Genomic DNA, 20,476 nt, shown 5'->3' with positions numbered 1-20,476 from the left:
ATTTGCTCTTTTTTTTTCTCATCTGTTTCCATTTTTCATAGACTCCATTTCTTTTTATGCAAGATAAATTTAGTTTTAAGTTCAGTATTTCATAAGAAATTCAAAACCAAATTTATAAAACAGGAAGGAGTCAAAGCCTTCACATTTTTTTCCGGCTTCAACATAACTGTAGCCTTAATGTTCGTCATCTGTTAGTAAACAAAACATGCCGTGTGTGAGTAAATTGCTCAGGTTTTGCACCGTTTGATGTCTCTTCTCATGGTCCTGCTTAAGGCTATTAACTCTTAATTTCTTTTTCTTTTGTTTTCTTCAGCTTTTGGGTTTTCCCCTGGTTGGGGTTGGGTTTTATTTTTGTTTGTTTCTTCGTCCTCGGCTTTCGACCTTATGTCATTAGTGTTTGTCGTCTTGTCTATTTGCTGAGGCCTGTCTTTCCTTTTGTGTTTCTAATGGAAACGGGACAGATTTTGGAGTAATAGGTGAAGCCACTTTGGTAGAGTGAAGCATATACCTCAAGAAATAATAATAATAAGAAGAAGAAGAGTAAATTTCTTATATATTTTAAAATCAAGTTACACTCCCCAAGAGCAATGCATTTGAGAACTTTTTCAACTCACAATTTAAATTACTGAGGATAAAGCAATGGATTCAGTATTTCAAATACATTTCAGCATTTTTTGAAACAGTCGATTTCCTATTAAGTTTTTCATCAATATGGTACGTTACCTGTTGAGAATGAGCTACATTGGAACAAAATACAGGTTTGTGTAAAGCTATGGTACCGTTCAAATAATAGTACAATTTTATATTTTCGTATTTAAAGTGCCTTCAGTGCCGAATTTTAATATATTTTTTAATGTATTATTTTGTGCTTTTAATAGTATTTTCGTTAATTTCTTCTAGGGGCTCTCAAAAAACACCTGGGTATCCCAAAGAAACAATTCAAGGAATTCTTGAGGTATCAAGTTATTGTTTTGCCATTGTTCTTGAATTATAATAAGATGTATACATTTGCAAGCTTGCTCATTAGATTCATATTAGTTTTGCTGAAGTCAGCACATTTTTTCCTCTTCAGCTATAAATATAAGAGCTGTAAGATATTCCACAGAACATGCATAAAACTGAATGTATTTAGTGGGAAATGAAAATTTACATTTCCAGTTTCAGGTTTGACTTGATGGCCACCAGTCAAAAATGTTTTCAAAATATGATTGCATCTAGTTTTTCTCGTATTATCATGCTATTGTGAAAAATACTCATTTCTGTTGTAGACAGTATAATTAACTACTGCTGCTATTTTTATCTAAAATTTGCTAAGGATGCCCATCTAGAGGGGGGAGGGAGTCATGGCACAGACTATGCCATTAATATTTTTAGTGGGTGTTTTGAAGCACAGGGTTCCCGCGGGCCCTCAAAAGTCCCTATAAAGGCCCTATTTTCAAGTATTGTCTGTAGAGGCCCCTCTAAAAGCCATATTTAGTAGTCAAAAGCCTTAAAAAATAATCAAAGGCCCTATTTTTAAGGATTTGAGAAACCCTTTGACATTTAATCAATGGGCAAAGAAATTTGCTAAAAAACTACAATCTAATAAACTGATAATTTGGAACATATTAGATTTGACAAAGAATTTGCTATTTATATACAGTAAGACTATATACTCCACCAGATTAGATTGTGTAACACTTGCAAGGGATTCCATGTTTTACAACTGAGATGTCCATAATTGCGTAGTGGGGCTTTCCATGATTGCCTACTGCGAAGTGCATGAGAGCGCCTGAAATCATATGGGTACAGACAGTCATCAAGGGATGGCTGGCAAATCGCCTGACCAAATAGCGGTATAACATTTTATGCTATATTTTTTTGACTGTTATTCAGAAGAAAGAGAAAATTGTCTGCCCATCCTGTATGTATCACTGTGTAGAACAAATAAAATAATTGTGTGTTGTGAATATGGTCAATTCAGTTCTTTCCAAAAATTTGATTTATGTCAAGTGTGAATAAGAAGAAGTGGGAATTTCCACCACAACATATATGTGTTTATTTATTGACAAATGCATATGAATTGCTTCTAAGAGCATCCCACTCAAAAAGGCAGGGGTGCCCACATGGGGGAATTATGGGGCAAGTTGCGCCATCAAAACTTTGGGGGAGGGAGGATTTTTTATTTTGTTTATTTTATTTATATTTTATTTCACTTATTTATTTAGTTCGTGTTTGTGTCATTGGTGCAGCACAGAAATTTTCTAATAAAATGATAATAATGATAACAATAATTAAAAATAAATAAATAAAAAATATTTAAAAAAATAAATAAAACATATTAAAAAAAATAAATAAAACAAGAAAAGAGAGCTGGAAAATAAAAAAGGGAGGGTTGAAAATTTCGCGGGGGGGGGGTGGATTTGCGCCATTGAATTTGGGGGGGGGGGGGCACCCCTGCAAAAAGGTCACTTTTGCGAAGTCCCGAAGAGTGACCTTATTATGAGGTCTGGTCTGATTGCATACCTATATATGTGTTTATAAGAGAAACTCTTTCGACTAGGGATTGAAAATATCCTATATTTTGATATATATTGGATATTTTGATATATATCCGATATTTTCAATCAGTACAAGCTAAAGTGTTCAAAATAGTCAATGCTCCCTCAAATCACTCTTTATTTTCTTATGTTATTATTACAATACATAAACTTAAAATTAAGGTTTTTTCCATTATTTATATCTAATATTTCATTTCACATTTTTATCAGTTTTAATAGAGTTAATTAGCATTAGCTGTTTTACTAATTTTCCTTCTGTTAGCAACTTTTACACAGTTATATGATTCAAAAATAAAAAATATGCATTGCTTGGTGCACAATCATAAAACATTTTCTTTTTTTCTGACCAATGTTTACTATTTAATTAGGCACTTTTAATATGAAATAAAATTGTTACATTAATAATAATAAAAATGAATATAAAAAGGAATATATTATATTACTTTGCTGTATTAATGATGTATTAATACGTCATAAAAATATAGTTAACTTTTTGGTTATTTTTAATAAAAATGAACAATATTTACTATGATTAATGTAATTACTTTCTTCTATATCTAATATATAGAAGAAAGTATTGGATTCGTGCAAATTTTCGAATTTCGAATTTTGACGGATTCGAATGTTTTGAGGTGTGCTGAGTCCATTTCGACTATTTTTGGAAAATGTCTGTCTGTCTGTGTGTATGTGTGTGTGTATGTGTGTCACGTCTGTGTGTGACCAGTTTTTTGTGGCCGCTCTACAGCAAAAACTACCGCATGAAATCGAACGAAACTTGGCACACATATGTGCCCCTATGTGAACTTGTGCCCATTGGTTTTAGGCGCGAATTCCTCCAAGGGGTGTGGAGCAATGGGACGTTTTTTGAGTTACGCGTGCTTGCTATTCCTCAGGAAGTAACTGGCGGAATCAAACAAAATTTGGTCCATATGTTGCCAGTAACAGAATCAGGTGCTGATTCAATTATGGTGTCAATAACTCAAATGGGGGTTGAGCTATAGAACGTTTTTTGTCGTCAATTGTGACTGCTGTATCTCAAGAAATAATGAACGGAATGAAAGAAAAATTTATTGGCAAGTAGCCCTTAGTGGGTATAAAAGCTGATTTTATTAACAGCTAAAAAGGGGGTAGCGCAATCGCCCGTTCTTTTTTTCCATTTTGAGTGCCCTATCTCAAAAAGTAATGCAACGTTCTGGTTGAAATTTGTTATATATGTGAATCCATATGTAAACAGGCTTTGGTTCAATTTTGGCGCCAATCGCGCCAAGAGGTGCTGATTTATTTTTATTATCATTATTTTTTAGCGAATAAAAATAGTTTTATTAGTGCAACAATAAGAAAGATAAATCGTAATAAATTATCGTCTGCTTATTTCTCGTGATTTTAATTGTATGGAAATGATCGGAAATATTATTTCAATGATTTAAAATTTTTAACTATTGCCATCTTATGTTTGTTAACAAATAAAATATTTGTAATTAATTCAAGCAAGGGTTTTAAAATAACTTTCAATTTTCGCTCTTTGCTTTGCTTTTACAATAATTCAGACATTGTGATGGTTGTCAAGTTTTTGCATGCGTAATTTTGTTTTTGTTGAGAATATTGCTTCCTCGTCAAGCATGAGGAGGGATCAGAAAAAAGAAAAAGAAAAATATAGAAGAAAGTTTCGTGATAGCCACAACATACTAGTTTTTATATTGAAAATACCATAGTTGAAAAAATTAATATCAAAATATGATATTTTCAAAATTAATATCGGATATATATGGTGATATATAACATGATACATATCGACTGATATATATTGGTGAACATTGCTTTCCACCATGAAATATTTCTTGGTGTGCCACTGGGGTGAAGTGGTCCTACATAGTTGAAGACGAACCGAAAGAAGACCATATAAAGGCCCTATTTTTTAATCTGCTTGCAGAGTGAGAACTGTGGAAGGGTATTTTTCTTTTATTTGGGGAGGGGGGCATTGCTCTTGGGGGGGGGGTCTCTGTAGTATTTAAGGGGGGTTGTATCCTTGCTCTTTGGGAATGGGCACCCCTGAGTTTGCTATATAATTGATTTTCCGTGCAGAAGTATTTTGACCCCAAGAATTTATACTGAAGTCAAACTAGTAATTGTGTTATGGTTGTCATTAAGCTAGTTTTCATTTCTAGAATTAGATCCTCTGTTGTCAAAATGTAACAAAACTTATGTCAAAAATTTCTCTACTGTAATTTCTTCTTCATTTGCATACTAAATGTTAGGATATGTTATGTTTTTTTTTTTTTTTTTTGCACAGATATTTGGAAAAAACATACGACTCTCAACATATGACACAACATTTGACTCAAAAACATGTGAGTCAAACAAATATTCCACTTAAAAGATGGAATTCAGAGACTACTCTTTTCCCCCAAAGTAAATGTAAAAATTTTATTTATAAGCATTAGTAATATGAAATCAAGTTTGATTTCTATTGTCAAAGCATGTAAATAAAATTATTTGAGGGTTTATTTATAATGAAATTGCAGCTGAGAGAATTTTCTCTGAACTAGGTAAATGTTTTGGTCAGTTGAATAAATTCTTTGTGAAAAATATAGTAAAAAAAGTTATAAAGAAAAAAAAAACACAGATACAACAGTGATTAAACATCGTTTTTTTTTTTTTTTACATTCTATTTTACAAAATGTAAGCTTAAGAATTTTGAAAGCATCAGGTCTTAAATGAAAACTGATCAAATAAGCTTTGTGCTTCAATTTGATTAACGTGTGCAAATAAAGCATAAATTCATAAAAGAAAAAATAACATATAGCTATTTCAAGGCTACAATGGAGCCTCTTGATCAGTGCAAAAAACTCACTTCACAGCAGGAAATGTCAGTGCCCTCATGGCTTTCTTGTTGTATGCTGAGCTAAAAATAGCTCTGATGAAGGGGCACAGTCAATCTGGAAGGGCTTTAACTGAGCGACAGGCGAAACATCTAATAAGGATAAGGAAGATGAATATATTTTTGCACTGGTCGCTAAATTTTTATTCCCTACTGTAAAATGGGATTTTGATGAAATTGTAGAGATTCAGGAAACATTTTAGCAAAAATACTTGTTTTTTTCACGAAACTGGTGTAAAACTTGTGAAATCCTGGAACATTACCCGAAAAGAATTCAACGAGAGGCTATATCAGCCTAGGGGCTCGGCTCTTGAGATCGCCTCGTTCGGAATGAGAGTAGTATAAATTTTGTGAGTTTTGTGTAGGGAAAAGGGGTCCCCGTGACCAATCTAACAAAAGGCACGTTGTGGCTCTCGGTGACCCTGATGTTTTGGATTTTTTTTTACAGTGGGGGCTGCATGAAGTACAGCTTCATCTGCTTTCTGTAGCCAGGATTCAAACCCCGGTAAGAGCAAAGGTGCAATCCCCCTAAATATTACTAACACGGAGACGGCACAACCGTGGGGTTGGAGATTAGCGTCAATTTTTGTTGTGGTGAAAAAGGACCGCTAGTAACTTACGTGGTTAAAGTAATACGACGCAATACTCAGAAAATTATGAGAAAAATCGATTTAAAGTTGCCATGGAGCCTCCTAGGCGCCTTATGAGTTTCAAATGCCAGTCTCTTGACCAACCGCTGCTAACCTAGTTGGTTGAGGCGCGATCTTGTGTTCCAGAGATATTACGATCAACTTCCACTTTGGACCTTTTTCTTTTCTCTTCTTTTTTTTTTCTATCACAACAATTAGTGCTAACCCATTTCATCCCTATACTTTCTGAAATACTACTTTACTTTCTGAAATTTATTTTTGCCAAGAATCGCAAACTTTTTCATTCACTGAAAAACATTTTTGCTGGTTATTCTGTACGTTTTGATTTGCCAACTAAAGGTTTTTGACCTGTGGTCTCCTTACGGTTATAAGGAACATCTGCTCATAGGACATTCGGATCTTTTCTTTTTTGTTATCACAGCAATTATTAAAATAGTTTATCTTCCCTACAAAATTTTTAAGAATTTATTTATATCATTTTTTTAAAATTATTTTTTTTTACTTCCAGCAAAACAATTTAAAACAATTCATATTTTTCATCCTACCATTACTTCCTTACCACTGATTGTTGTGGTAACAAAAAAAAGAAGAGAAAAGAAAAAGGTCCAGAGTGCGATTCGATTGTGCTATCTCTGGAACACAAGATCGCGCCTTAACCAACTAGGCTAGAGGCGGCTCGTCAAGGGACGGACATTTTAAACTCATAAAGTGCCTAGGAGACTCCATGGCGACTTTAAATCGATTTTTCTCATAGTTTTCTGAGTATTGCGTCGTATTACTTTAACCATGTAAGGTACTAGGGGTCCTGTTTCGCCACACAAAAAAATTGACGCAAATCTCCAGCCCCACGGTCGTGCCATCTCCTTGTAAGACACCATAAAAGCGAGAGTCCCCTAAAAATAAACAAATACCCCTCAAAACAAACCTCCTAAGAATTACAATGTTGCAGTCTGCACCATGCCCCCCCCCCCCTCCCCGAGTGGGCACCACTGTTGTAGCAGTTACTTTAATAACTGATGTTGTTTTCACCTGATAGTAGTATGCATTACTCAACATCAAAAGGTGTCGGTTTGATCCGAGTGTATAGTTTTCCCCTAGTTTCCCCTTTATATTCTTTGTGAAACTGATTCAACTGACTGAAACTTTGAATGCTAATTAAATTTTTTATACTTTAATTTCAGAGTGCTCTGAAGACTATAGATTCAAAGACTGAACCCCTGTCTGCTTTTGCCAGCCGAACTGATAAGGGAGTTCATGCTTTAATGAATACATGTCATGTAGATTTAGAGCACAAAATAAGTGGAGAAGTTTTTCAGCCTTCATACATTAAAAGCAAAGTGAATAGTTATTTTAAACAGAATAATGAAGAAATTATGTACGTATGTTTTGTTTTTATATTCCATGCTCTCAAACATTTATTTATTCAATCTTGTTTGAAATAAAATTCACAAAATGAGACTTCCTTTTGATGTTTTTTTTTCATTCGTAAATGAACCATTTCATATGTTTTGTGATATAATTGAAATAAAAGTTTAGAAATGTAAATTTAAAAGAAAAAAATTCATTCCCTCCTCCGAAATTTATATTTTGGTTTGCACCTGGGGTTTTGTTTGAAATTTGAATTGGTTTCTTTGTAATTAATTTTTTAAGCTCAATTTTTGCATAAATTGCCTATCAAAGGGAAAATTACTTGCACATATTATTATTATATATCGTTGGAAAGGGTAAAATTTTCCGCGTTCTACGCAATTTGTTTCAATGCTCTAACTTAGATATGGCGGGAATTATTTGCGTTTTTTGTTTGAACTTCTTTTACGCTTAGCTAAAATTTACGCACTGCTTTCTTCATTAAATTTATCAGTAAAAAGCGAAGAAATTGTCCCACAGTTTTCTTTTTGACACCACTGGAAAGAGCGGCTTTTTTTACCCCTGATCTAACAAGACCAATGGTCAAAAAACTAAGCTTCTGTCTCCAAAGGGAAAAAAGTTACAAGCCCTTAAAAATCAAGTTTGAATAATCTCATCTCCATTAAAATTATTGGTGTTTTATTTGACGTTGACATAGTCACGTCTTTTTGATTCACTTGTTTCTTTTTTCTTATTCAAAAGCTTTAAGGGCTTCAGTTTTAATGGAAAATCATAGGCTCAACTCAATTCAAGCCTCGAGCTAAAGAGCAAAATATATTACTAAAGACTAAGAATATGAAAGTGACTTTTCAAACATACAAAACACACTGCAGTTTTGCAATGCTCAGGGCCCCTTAGCCCTTGCGGTTCTGCAAGTTGGTACAAGTTATTTTGAAACCTGGGGAAGGGGTGCTTTTTGTTCCCTTTCCTCAGGTTTCAAAATAATGTGTTCTTAGTCTGTTTCTTTTTAATTGACGATTTGAATCTTTGGGAATCAAATAAGATTGCGTAGCAATCTTCAGGGGTTGGTGAGTGCAGGGTCATCTGAAGAGCTGACAGTGCCCGCGGCGAAAGTTTCCTGGTGCCCCCCCCCCCTCATACACACAGAAAAATCAAGCTAGTTATCACACCAGTGCATAATCCATACTTGATTTTTCAACATATTGATAAACAGAACAATCAAAGGGCTATACATCATACAAATTGAAATGCAAGCAATGAATCTGTTTTTAATAGCAAAACATTAACGCCCTAAAAACTTTTCGAAAAATGGAAATGTTAAAGATCCAAATATTTATCTAGTAAAATGTTATCCTACTATATAAAAAACAAACAATTAAAACTGAATTGGTTATTCATATTGTTCAAACTAAGAACACAAATAAATAATTTGCTGATTATAAATAGAAAATGTATTTAGCGAAGTAAATTACATCAAAAATAAATTTCGTTCTGGACTCGTTCAATGATACTTTTGAAGAGTTTTTTGGTTTTAGTTGTACCAATTTAATATCAGCTTTCTTATTTGTTATGAACAAAAATATTATTCTTTTGCATCAAATGTTTGTGAGCTTTAGGGAGAAGCCCACAAATAATTGACAACACTGAAAATCGCTCAGAATTGCATTTTCGGAGCTGTAATTTCGAAAAATCACTGCTCTAATATTACATAATGTGGCCTTACAAATTGCTTTTAAGACTTGAGTTTAAAAAAAATATTCGTGTAAGGATTCACATGCCGCCTTTCTTTAATATCACAAGCAATGCGTTTTACAAACGACACTCACAAAAGATTTAAGTGGGATAGCCCCTGACAGTAACACACTACTGAAATTTTTTGAACCATAGTTTTGAACAATTTTAATGGGAAATGCTCCAGATCCTCCTATCCATAAAATCTCAAAGTTTATCAAAAGTTGCGCTTTCGAAAACTTGCAGGAATTGATTTCAATCTATTTAAAATAATAATCGATCGGAAAGTCTTAGAGCTACCTTTCTTACCCTAACATCAACAAACACGGCCTATAATAGCATTTTAAGACTAAAATTGCGTTTTTAAAACTAAAAGTTTCAAAATTTTGACCAGACACCTTTTGACCTTTTTTCCTATCCGATCAATATATATATTTTTTCAATTTGCCCCCTCAAAAAATTTTTATGGTTACGTCATTGCATGCAGGGGCAGAACTCAAGCAAATTTGGTGAGAACTAGACAAATGAGAAGTGCAATTTGTTTGTTTCTAAACAGCTATATTCTCAGAAATTGTATCTGTTTCAATGATACAAAGGAAACGAATGTTTTGGAGACTCAGAGACAGGAATATTTTCGTGCCATAGGACAAAATGGAGAATCATTGCAATGATTCTCTGTTTTGTGTGTCTATGATACCTGAAATGAGGGGCACCGGAAGGCGCTCCTAATTTTATACAATCATTTCGTGTGAATGTCGTAATGATCCGTCAAAACGAGGGGCGCCTTGTGGCGCCCCCTAATTTTGTGTCACCGGGGGCGATTGCCCCGCTTGCCCCCCTTTAGGAAAATAGAAAGATTCAAAAATTAGCTTCTTAACTTTGCTTTAAATTACTAGGGGGCTCAGCTCCCTGCTCGCTAACGCTCACTTAGGGCATTTTTATTTATTTTTTTTTTTAAATTTTTTTTAAACAATTTCTTGTTTTAGTTTCTAAAGTAGAAAACCAGTTGAAATTCTGTAATTTTTTTTTTGAGCGGTCTAGGTCCGCTTATTTTTATTTTTTTATTTCTTTATTTTTTGCACTGCCAGTGACGGTAATGGCCAGGAATTAGGAGAAGAGACAAGTACCGTACCCAAGAATTCAGAATTTTCCAAGGAGTTAGTGTACCCGGTTTCACATTCCGAAGACATTTTACTAGCGGATATATTAGTTAAAAGTCACAAAAATGACTTTTTAATGGTAAAACAATAGTAATACAGCGCAAAACTGCAAATGGTTGCAGACGTGTATTTTAGAGTTAGGTGAATTTAATACGTTTTAATGTAAAAAAAAAGTGAGCTAATAGATGAAATAATACAAATACAAATACAAAAGTGACGACCAGCAACAGTCTCTGGGCCCAGCTAGACTGGTCCTAGTCAATTTACAATCCCCAGTGAAGATCAATGGCCCTCTTAAAACTGTCTACTCCCTTGCTCATTACCACTTCTTCCGGTAAGCTGTTCCAAGGTTCCACTACCCTGCTAAAATAATAATTTTTCCTAATATCCATGTTAGCCTGAGATTTAAATAGCTTAAAACAATGACCCCTTGTCCTGTTTTCAGTGCTAAACTTCAGCCCCGTAACATCTTTCGTTCTAATAAATTTAAACAGCTGAATCATGTCCCCTCGGTCTCTTCTTTGTTCAAGACTGTACATTTTAAGCCATTAATACCAGACAAAAGCTTCCAGATGTTTGTATATTTAACAAATTAACTTCCTTTTCAGTGAGAAGATATTCTTTGTACCCCTCCTTCCTTCCTTGAGAAAAAATCCTCCAATTATTTGCAAGTCCTGTGTCTTGTTAAAACTAGTTTCATCATTCAACATTCCCATTATTTCTAACTACACTGTGGCAAAAATGTGACAAGGCAAACAAATTGTCATGAATTTATTTCCTGATAAGTTTTTTTTTTTTTTTTTTTTTTTTGCACAATCTTTAGAGAGAGATTTAGATTCTATTATATGATGTAAAATATTTTCTATTTCATACTAAAAATAAATAAATAAGAAATAAATAAATAAAATAAATAAATTATGAAAAGGGATTGATCCCTGAAGAACATTGTATGATTTGATAATATGCATAAAAAGGAAAATATTTAGTCCCCCCCCCCCCTGAGTTGGCCTTGCAAAAGACTAAGGTCTGTTATGCAGCTATATTGAGATAGAAGGGGAAAAAAACTTTGGAGTGTTTAAGTTTTGAGCAAGCCATAGTTTTGAGAGAGAACAAAGAAAACTTTCTTTTTTTTCTTGCTGTTAATGTTTTTTGTTAAAGAATTTTATTGCATGCAAGCACAAATAGCAATAAAAATTAGACACATGTTCCAGGACTTTAATTAATTTGTTTTTCACTGAAAAAAATGAGCTCATGTATAAAAAGGTGTATGGCAAATTTTTTTTAAAAAAAAGCATGTGTTTGTATTCTGCAATTCTTACAGCTATTTGTGCAATTTTAATGTTGTTATGATATTTTCAATGTACTGTACTGAGGAACTCACTCAATTTGTTCAAGTTTATCAAGCATGAAAGACCTCCTTTTTTACCTGCCTTGCTTAAATGGAAATAATTTCTCAAAAATTGTTTTCAATTTCAGACTTACCAACGTTGCTGTAGTTCCTGACAACTTCCATGCCAGAAAAAGTGCTAAATGCAGAAGTTACATTTATCGGTTAGCTATTTTGAAACCTGAGTTAAATTTAAATTATTCAAACAAGCCGTCATTTGTAGAATATTTACCTATCACTGAAATTAATAGGTGCCATATTGTTCCGTAAGTACTCTTCCTAAAAATACTTCTAAAACTTTTGCTATGTAATTAAGTCAAACTTTCACAATGATTGAAGAAAACCAAAATAAGACACAAATTTGCAAATTAAAATTGTGCGCAAAATTCAAGGTTCCTGAAATCTCTTTTTTACAGTGCATGGAAATAGAGCTTTAATGTTCCATCTCTACATATTGGTAGAGGCAGATAGCTTTCAAACAAATGTGTTAAATTTTCATTGCAATTTTGTGCCTAGCCACATTTTTTTATTTGCTTTTATTTTGATCAATTCTTCAGTCACTGAAAAGTGGTTGTTTGCAATTTAAACTGTTCTAGCTGAGTTTTGTATCTTATGCAAGTTGCTTTATTTGTTGCATTTATATTTGAAGAGATGGGGGTAAACAGATTAAAAAATTTTCATCTACCTCAAATTCGGGCCAAAATGAAGTATTATGTTGAAATATGTTACTTCCAATGATGTATTTTTCTCCTTTTTATCCAAAAACAGCGAACAAAAAGCGGAAAGGGGGTGGGGGGGGTTGTGAATGGGTTTATGTGATAAATTCGCTGTTTTGAACATAAAATTATTTTAAAAATGTATATGCTTTTAAAATCATTGCGTTTTACCATTTTTGAAATTAATCTTTACTTTAAAACTCAAAAATATCATATTTTATATCATAAATTACTTATTGTTTGTAGCCCAAATACACGCTATTGCAGATATTTATTGCTTTGGCCTTCATTTATTTATTCATTTTTGCCAAGTAATGTCATGTATGGCACAAAAATGCAGTCACTCTCAGGGATCCCCCCCCCCCAAAGGCAAGGGCGCGCCTCCCTCAATATCAACGACACCCCCTTCAAAGCAAGAGCCCAAACCAAAATGAGAAAAAAAACCTTGAAGCATCACCCTCCAAAAAATTTCAATGCCGCAGTCTGCGCCATGATCCCCCTTAGGTGGACCCCCCTGGTCACTCTTAATGGTCAGAACTTAGTGCTACCTTTTGCTCAAGTGGCTACGTCTCAATTAGTGGTTACTGGCATTGAAAAAATATACCTCTTCTACCACAATGCGGAGTAAGACAAAGTAACATATAGACTTGATATTAAAGGCTAAACATTGTACAAAAATATATAATAGACTAGATGTAGGCATGATAGTTTGTAAAAGTAATAGCTTACTGGCAGAAAAGCCAATAAAAAATTATGTAGCAGTAAGTTACCGCCCCTAAGCCAGGGCTAAGGCAGAACTGCAAGCAATCATGGGCGCCCATATGCAAAATTGTAAGGAAGGAGCTTAGATATTTTCCCCACGGTTTAGCAGGATATTTTCTCCATTGAAACTGATTTCAGGACAGATAAAAGTGATTAAACTTTGACATTGTTAATAACTTATTCATTAATAGCAGGAGAAGAAATTTTTTTACATTTTTGTAAAGGAAAAAGTACTAAAAGCAAGACATTTCTAATTTCAAAGGGGGGGGGGGCTCAAGCCCCCACTTGCTCCCCTATATGGCTGCCAGAGCCGTGTCCAAGGGGAGGGTTTTAGGGGTTAAACCCCTCCCATTGAAAAAAAAATCAATGAATCATTAAACGATTTTCTAAACTGTATTTTAAGTTTTAATTAATTTTGGAGTTAAACTCTGATACAGTATTCACCCTCTTTAATATTTCCCAACTTTAACAATTAACATTTTCCTCAATTGTAGGATTAACAAGCACCTTCGCTTCTAAGTGTTTGAAAAAATGGAATGGTTGGAAAGTCCGGCAATGCTGTAAGCATGCAGGGGAAAATTATTTAAAAGAATATTAGACAATGACGTAGACCCCCCCCCCCCAAAAAAAAAACTTAGGGGCAGGGAAAATGGTTACTTTGCTTTTTGTTTTTTTATGGTACACCTTTGGTGTTGGATGAATTAGTCGTTTCACACAGTAGAAAAATGTTTCTATGCGAAACAGCATTTTTTTTTAAATAAAATTTTTATTTTCGTTCAGTTTCTGTTCAATGTTATTTGATGGAAAAACAAAAGAAAAAAAAAAAGAAGGAAAATGAGGTGGCATAAAAGAAATATGTGTGCTTTTACAAAATGTTCAACTGTACAAATAAGATTTCATTAAAAAAAAAAAAAAACGCAAAACGTATTTAAAAAAAAAAAGCCTAGTTATCGAACTAAAATGAACTATTCAACACGCGTAGTTAGTTTTCCTTTGACAACGGAAGTTACAAAGGGAAAAGGTTTCAACCCCTCCCTTTAGGAAATCCTGGACACGGGCCTGATGGCTGCATATTCAAGCAATATACCAGAAAACCTTTCTATCACATCCAGAGATGGCCGTTTCATTTTCATTAGAACTCATCAGTCTGGAGTGAATAACCATGCTGGAGGCAAATGTCATCTAATTGAAGCTTGCTGAAGCATTGAAGCATTTGCTTCAATAAGGTGACTTGTGTCTCCAGCTCGGTTATTCACTAATCCAGGCTGATGAGTTCTAATGAGAACAAAACTACAGTCTGTGTATGTGATAACCAAACAGTCGGGTGTATTGCATGTAATAAATCTGTGGTTGAAAAAGCCATTCTAGCAGATTTTGGAAGGTGGTTACTTACAAAGAATTCTGCATAGTTTTCTTTGTAATAACTTGTTTGCATTTGCAGTTGTATTTATCATACTTAAGTAAAAAAAAAACAGATCTGCCGAGTCGGGTTAATTTTGGATCAGAGTCAGGAGTTGAATGTTTTTTTTTTTTTTTTTTTTCAAGATTCTTAGCTGATAATTTTCCTTAAGAGTTCACAACTCTACCAGTTCTTGTGGAGTCAGATTGATTTTGAGGTAAAGGAGTCGGATTCAGAGTCGAAGGCTCTAAAATTCCCTAAATCGGAGGGAAACGCCTACTCTGCAGTCCTGAGTAAAAAGTACTACTGACTTTTTTTTTAAACATTTTATTTGATTTTCTTTTCAAGTTTTATTAGTTTTTTACCAGGGGTTGTTTGAACACGGACTTAGTGAAAGAGGTTGGAAAGCTCTACCATGGATTGCATGATTTCACAACATTTACCAAGTATATAGTTAGAGAGCCCTGGAAAAATCCTCAAAGGTTTATACAAGAATTTGAATTTTATGAATCGTCTCATCTCACCAGCTTTCCCGATCAACAAGCATTAAATTTCACCATGTGGGAATTCTTCATACAGTCCAAAGCCTTTCTATACCACCAAGTATGTATTTTATTATTTAATATAAATCAGATTTTAAAAGTTGGCTTAAAACTGGAATCAATTACATGAAACCGCGTACCATATACAGGGTGTCTGTAACTAAACAAACCGACTTTAAAGTTGTCTAGTGACATTTATTGCTCAAAAATTTACAAAATTTTGCATACAATATAATGAAGGGATAGGAGTTTGTTTCAGCTAATAAAAAATAGTTCAAAATTTTACCACCAGAGGACACATTTTTATGAGTTGTACATTTATTATACATTTAAGATGGCTTGAAAACAAATCTTGCATCAAAACATGTTCCCCATGGCAGCTATCATTTTCATCTACCTTCTGGAATCGTGAGATGGCAATAGGTTCTACAGTTGACCTCAGTATACTCATTGAAGTGCTACCATCATGTTGTTATGTGCTATGTTTCAGATCTGGTAAAGTTCTGGAATTATGATTAACAAGATCTTTCAAATGTCTCCATTGCTAAAAGTCATATGAATCGAACTTTGATGATCGGGTACTAATGTATTTCATCAAAAACCTCTTCTGGCGTTGAAATTTGAATTAATTTTTTCTCCCAAACAACTTCCCGTTATTCCTGAATGTTCAGGGCCGATATTTGTGAACGTAACGGAAGTGGCAAGTTTTTACGTAGTTCGACGTCGGTGAAAATATAGTTCTATATTGTTTTTGAAAGTTTTTCTACGTCGTTCGGTTTTTTGTGCTACTAGGGCAGTTTGTACACAGAATTCCATTACTTTCTTAGCAATAGTTTCACACTAGGCAACTGTAAAGTAAGGTCGTTTCATTGTAGACACTGTGTAGGTCTAGCAGGCAGGAGTGAAGTGGTAAATTTTCCAGCTCTGTCACACCATTGAGAAATTATTGAATCCTGAGTTCTTACCAAGTTTAAGTGAAAAGGAGTTAATTAAAAAAAAAAAAAAACATATCAGAACAACATTCAGGTGCACTTCGGCACTATTTCAGAAGATTTTTTAACTCTGGGCAGGACCATTTATAACAATAGGTAAGACTTGGTGACCATCTAGGATGACAAAAAAGCTATATATTAAATATGTCACTCAAATGTTAAAGTTCTTCGGAAATGCAATTATACATAAAAAATGTTATGGGTCAAGTCCTCAGTGCAACTTTTTCTGCTTATGTTGAGTATTTTTTATTTTTCTTTTTACTAGTAACCTACTCAATATTGTAAAATAGAGGTCAGTGTTGTGAAGCAGGGGTGACCCATTTCTACAGAGGTGCTTAAGCATTCCCTGAAATATTATGTGCTGGGCATTCACTATTAGGGAAGTCTTTTGGTTGTATTTTTATCGGGATTCTTTGAACAAAAAATTTAGAAATAACCGAGATTTTGAATATTTTTTCAAAATTCTTCCTTTCTGAAGCCATGGACTATGTAATCAGCGTTCACTATATTTTTAGTTTTCTTTTACTGATGAATATTTGGGTGCAGTTCAGAGCTCTTGTTGGAAACTGCTAAAATAATTGTTCTTAACCACCTTGCAGTTGATGACGAGATATCTCGTCCATTTAACATGTAGTTCTGGGACTGTCCAACTGCAAGGGGGTTAAAAAGCAAGTTTTTCTGCTTTTTCTTGAAAAAGTCTTAGCAGACTGGATGAAGATAACTAATTTAGTTTCAATTTGAAAAGCACAATTCAGTGGTGCTCATTTTATCTGTTCAGAATATCCATTTCTATTTGTATTAAAATATTTTTTAATATTTATTACTATCAAATAACTTCATAACTGTTTGTTGATATCATATGCTGTTGCATGAATCTGTTATTTGATAAATTTTATTCATCCCATATTACATTTGCTACAGCTGCAATTAAACTGAATTTAAAAACAAGCTATTATTTGAGCTTTAAAATCAAAAATTCTTGCTAAAAAAAGGAACCTTAAGCGTGAATAGATAATAAGAAATGTGTTTGTTTTGTTTCTTTTCAGTAAAATGAAGTAATTAAAATAATAAGTCAACAATTTAGATAAAAAAATTCAATTTGACGTTAAATATATTTTTAAAAGACCTTTTGAGTTACTTTTGTTTTGTATTGTGTAGATAAGAAAATTAGTTGGAACCGCTTTGTCAGTTGGTTTTGGAATACTTTCACTTGATGATGTAAAACTGATGCTAGAAAAACCAGGTGCTGACATGTGGATTAAAAGTTTGTTGCCTCCAGCTTGTGGTTTATATCTTTCAAATGTAGCTTATGATAAACAAGGTAAAATTGTTTTTCATTATCAAAGTTATAATTGCTTAACATCACTTTCAAAAACAACTTTTTTTTTTCTATCCTTACGAAAATAATTGCAGAAATACTGATACAAGAAAAATTAATGCAGTTTTTGTAAATGTATTTTCACTTGATGATGTAAAACTGATGCTAGAAAAACCAGGTGCTGACATGTGGATTAAAAGTTTGTTGCCTCCAGCTTGTGGTTTATATCTTTCAAATGTAGCTTATGATAAACAAGGTAAAATTGTTTTTCATCATCAAAGTTATAAATGCTTAACATCACTTTCAAAAACAACTTTTTTTTTATTTCTATCCTTACGAAGTAAATTGCAGAAATACTGATACAAGAAAAATTATGCTGTTTTTGTAAATGTAGTATATTGTTATACTATTTGTTTTGTTATGGAATTGCTTTATTTATCACCTTGGCAAATATGGGACAGAAATCAAAAGAATAAAGAGGAGAATAAATAAATAAATATTTATAAAATGCTATTATTTTGAAAAACCTGGATTATTAAATCAATTAATTGCTCCAAGCAATAAAAGAAATGATGTTGAATTTGCAAAGAAATAATTTATTGATAAATTTAATTTGTGTATCTGATTATATTCTCTTAGAAATTTGAATATTTTCTATCTTATAACTTTGAACCATGTGTGTATAATTTGCAGTTTTGCAAAGTTGCAAATTGTTATTTCATGCTAAACCAGCATTTTTCAACCCGACTCACAAAGAAAAATTGTAAGCTTTTTGTAGACCCCACAAAAAATTGCATACCAAATTGAATAAAGAGCATCTTTTGAAAAACTTTAATTTACAGATAAAAGTGATAACAGAATACAATAATTTAAGTAATATTAAATGTGCATAGAGTAATTTATGGATTAATTTAACCAATTCAGCCTTAGAAATTTGAATAATTTCTTCCACTTTTCTCTGAAACATGCGAGCACAATTTTCTCTACAGCTTTATGTTAAACCAGTGTTTTTCAACAACTGATACAAAGTAACATTTGTAGTTCTTTTGCAGACCACACAAAAAGTTGCATACCAAATTGAAGAAAGTGCAGGATAGTTTTAACATATCGAAAGCTACTTCCCTAAAATGTTCAGACAGGACAATAAACAACAGTATATTTTTCTGTGAAGATCTTGTAAAAGTTGTTCCGTTACAGGGGAAAAAGAGCAGGTATTTTAAAAATTGCCCCAATCAATAGTTTTTGGAAGAAACCTAGGTCTTTTTTTTTTTTTTTTTTTGCATTCATGATGTCATAGACTATGAAATGGTTTAGAGAACATAACTGTTCATTGCAAGACGAGCATAACTATGAGATTTTGTATGGTTGACAAATGATCAGTTTTTTCAATTGTATACATTAATCATTAATATCGCCAATAAAAAATTTGAGATAATGCAGTCAGACCTTGATATAAAGTCACCCGCATGTAAGTTTACTCCGCATATATGGTCAATTTCCTAAAGTCCCGACTCATTGAATAGGGATTCTGTGTTATGGATTATTGGATATATGGTCAGGTCTCAAATACCGCCTTCGCTTATAAGGTCATTTTTGTCTGCCTTTCTTTGAGTGGTTTCAATGCTTCACTGATTCAGTTCCACGAATTTCCCTAGTACATTCTCTTTTATCGACAAAATGCCATCTGCTCTACGAATGTAAGGAAAACTTTTCCACGAAACCCTTTGTCCCCTCAAATTCTAGGAAAAAGGCGTGTCGAGACGCTGGAATGCTGCAGAGAGAAGGCGAGTGGAGTGAGTACGTCTCTCATAGTGTCGCGTGTCCATTGTAAGCACATGTCCATTTTTGACCTGCAAATCACAGGAAATTATCTCATTCCAGCTGTTTTTTCACTTGTATTAATTTCTGAATTAAAATTTTAACAAATAATTTCCTAATTTCTGACTGATTGCATTATTTTTGATTGACTCAACTTGATGAAAATATCATAACTTCATCAAGTGATATAGTTTTGAAAACATTATATTTCAAATTTGTTTTTTTTTTTTGATAAAAGTTTATTAACCGGTTATAAGGTCACTCCGCTTATAAGGTCACATTCTCGAAGTCTTGAGGGGTGACCTTATATTGAGGTCCGACTGTAATTCTACTACGTTTCGTTTTGTAAATTCATTTTCTTTCTATTACAGATTATATTTTCCATGGCTCATCTGAAGGTGGTACAATTCAATGTTCTTGATATTAGTATTTTTAAAAGTCAATAAATAAATCTGAGACATCATTTTTAAATTTCTTGTCCTCGATCATCCCAGATTAAACATTTATTTGTAGGGTTCATATTAGATGTAGTCTTACACTTGAAATCATTGGAAAATTCCTTCAGATTCGACAAAACACCTCTGATTCTGAAAAATAATATGTATAATATACTAATATATAATTTAAAAATAAATATTAATTCTTGTAACAAATTTAAGCCTCATGAACTTGAACGTTTATTATTTTGAAAAGTTTCAGTAAGGTATTAAAATCAAAATGTTAAATAATGTTATGTAACATAATTTTTTTTTCTCTAAAATAAAAACCAAAGCTTTCAACTTCAATGTTACAACATAAGCAAAGTAGATATTTGCAAAATAAATTAGTGAATGAATAACTAAGTAAATAAGTACAAATGCATACACCCATCTGGGGATTAAAAATACCCTATTACTCATGTAGTGTTTTGAAAACTGAGTTTTGTGAGAAACGTTACTGTTTTTCCTGCTTGACTATGTTTTCCCCCTTGCATTTGTGTCGTACTTTTGTTAGAATTAATGAAGTATATTGTATACCCCCTGAAGCAAATATTTGCCATTGAATTTTTGGATAAAAAAATTTTAAGCACAATTATAGCACCTGCAAATGCCAATAAAACATTAAATTTCTTAATTTTGAAAGTTCATATTCTACGTGTAGCATTCTGTGTACTCACATATATGCAGCAGGTGGATATCACCTGCTGCGGCACAGCATTCCCAGGTGGGCATTCTG

The 20,476-nt window shown here is 33.1% G+C and overlaps 2 protein-coding genes across 2 annotated transcripts in view; one reads left to right on the top strand and one right to left on the bottom strand.

Annotated features, from left to right (window-relative positions):
* The first annotated feature begins 206 nt into the window (after positions 1–206).
* Positions 207–19,682, top strand: LOC129230561 (tRNA pseudouridine synthase-like 1). The gene is made up of 8 exons (XM_054864966.1): positions 207–758; positions 901–955; positions 7,250–7,443; positions 11,804–11,980; positions 14,960–15,194; positions 17,284–17,446; positions 17,613–17,699; positions 19,633–19,682. Exons 1-8 carry the CDS (start codon positions 712–714, stop codon positions 19,680–19,682), a joined length of 1,008 nt encoding a protein of 335 aa, XP_054720941.1. The 5' UTR covers positions 207–711.
* Positions 18,273–20,476, bottom strand: part of LOC129230560 (endothelin-converting enzyme homolog) — a 43,654-nt gene continuing 41,450 nt past the window's right edge. Inside the window, exon 19 of the mRNA XM_054864965.1 lies at positions 18,273–19,848. Within this exon, the coding sequence (XP_054720940.1) occupies positions 19,728–19,848 (121 nt within the window). The 3' untranslated portion in view covers positions 18,273–19,727. The remainder of the gene's footprint in view (positions 19,849–20,476) is intronic.

Source organism: Uloborus diversus, chromosome 9 (genome assembly GCF_026930045.1).
Source record: "Uloborus diversus isolate 005 chromosome 9, Udiv.v.3.1, whole genome shotgun sequence".
Taxonomy (NCBI): domain Eukaryota; kingdom Metazoa; phylum Arthropoda; class Arachnida; order Araneae; family Uloboridae; genus Uloborus; species Uloborus diversus.
Note: the sequence above shows the minus strand (reverse complement) of the source record. Positions and strands in the feature narration are given on the sequence as shown.

Excerpts from the sequence above, each read along its gene's own strand:
- LOC129230561 (XM_054864966.1), top strand. The coding sequence starts at position 712 with ATGGTACGTTACCTGTTGAGAATGAGCTACATTGGAACAAAATACAG. Across the intron at positions 15,195-17,283 it reads AAGCCTTTCTATACCACCAA|ATAAGAAAATTAGTTGGAAC; the intron begins GTATGTATTTTA and ends TGTATTGTGTAG. Across the intron at positions 17,700-19,632 it reads TGTAGCTTATGATAAACAAG|ATTATATTTTCCATGGCTCA; the intron begins GTAAAATTGTTT and ends TTTCTATTACAG.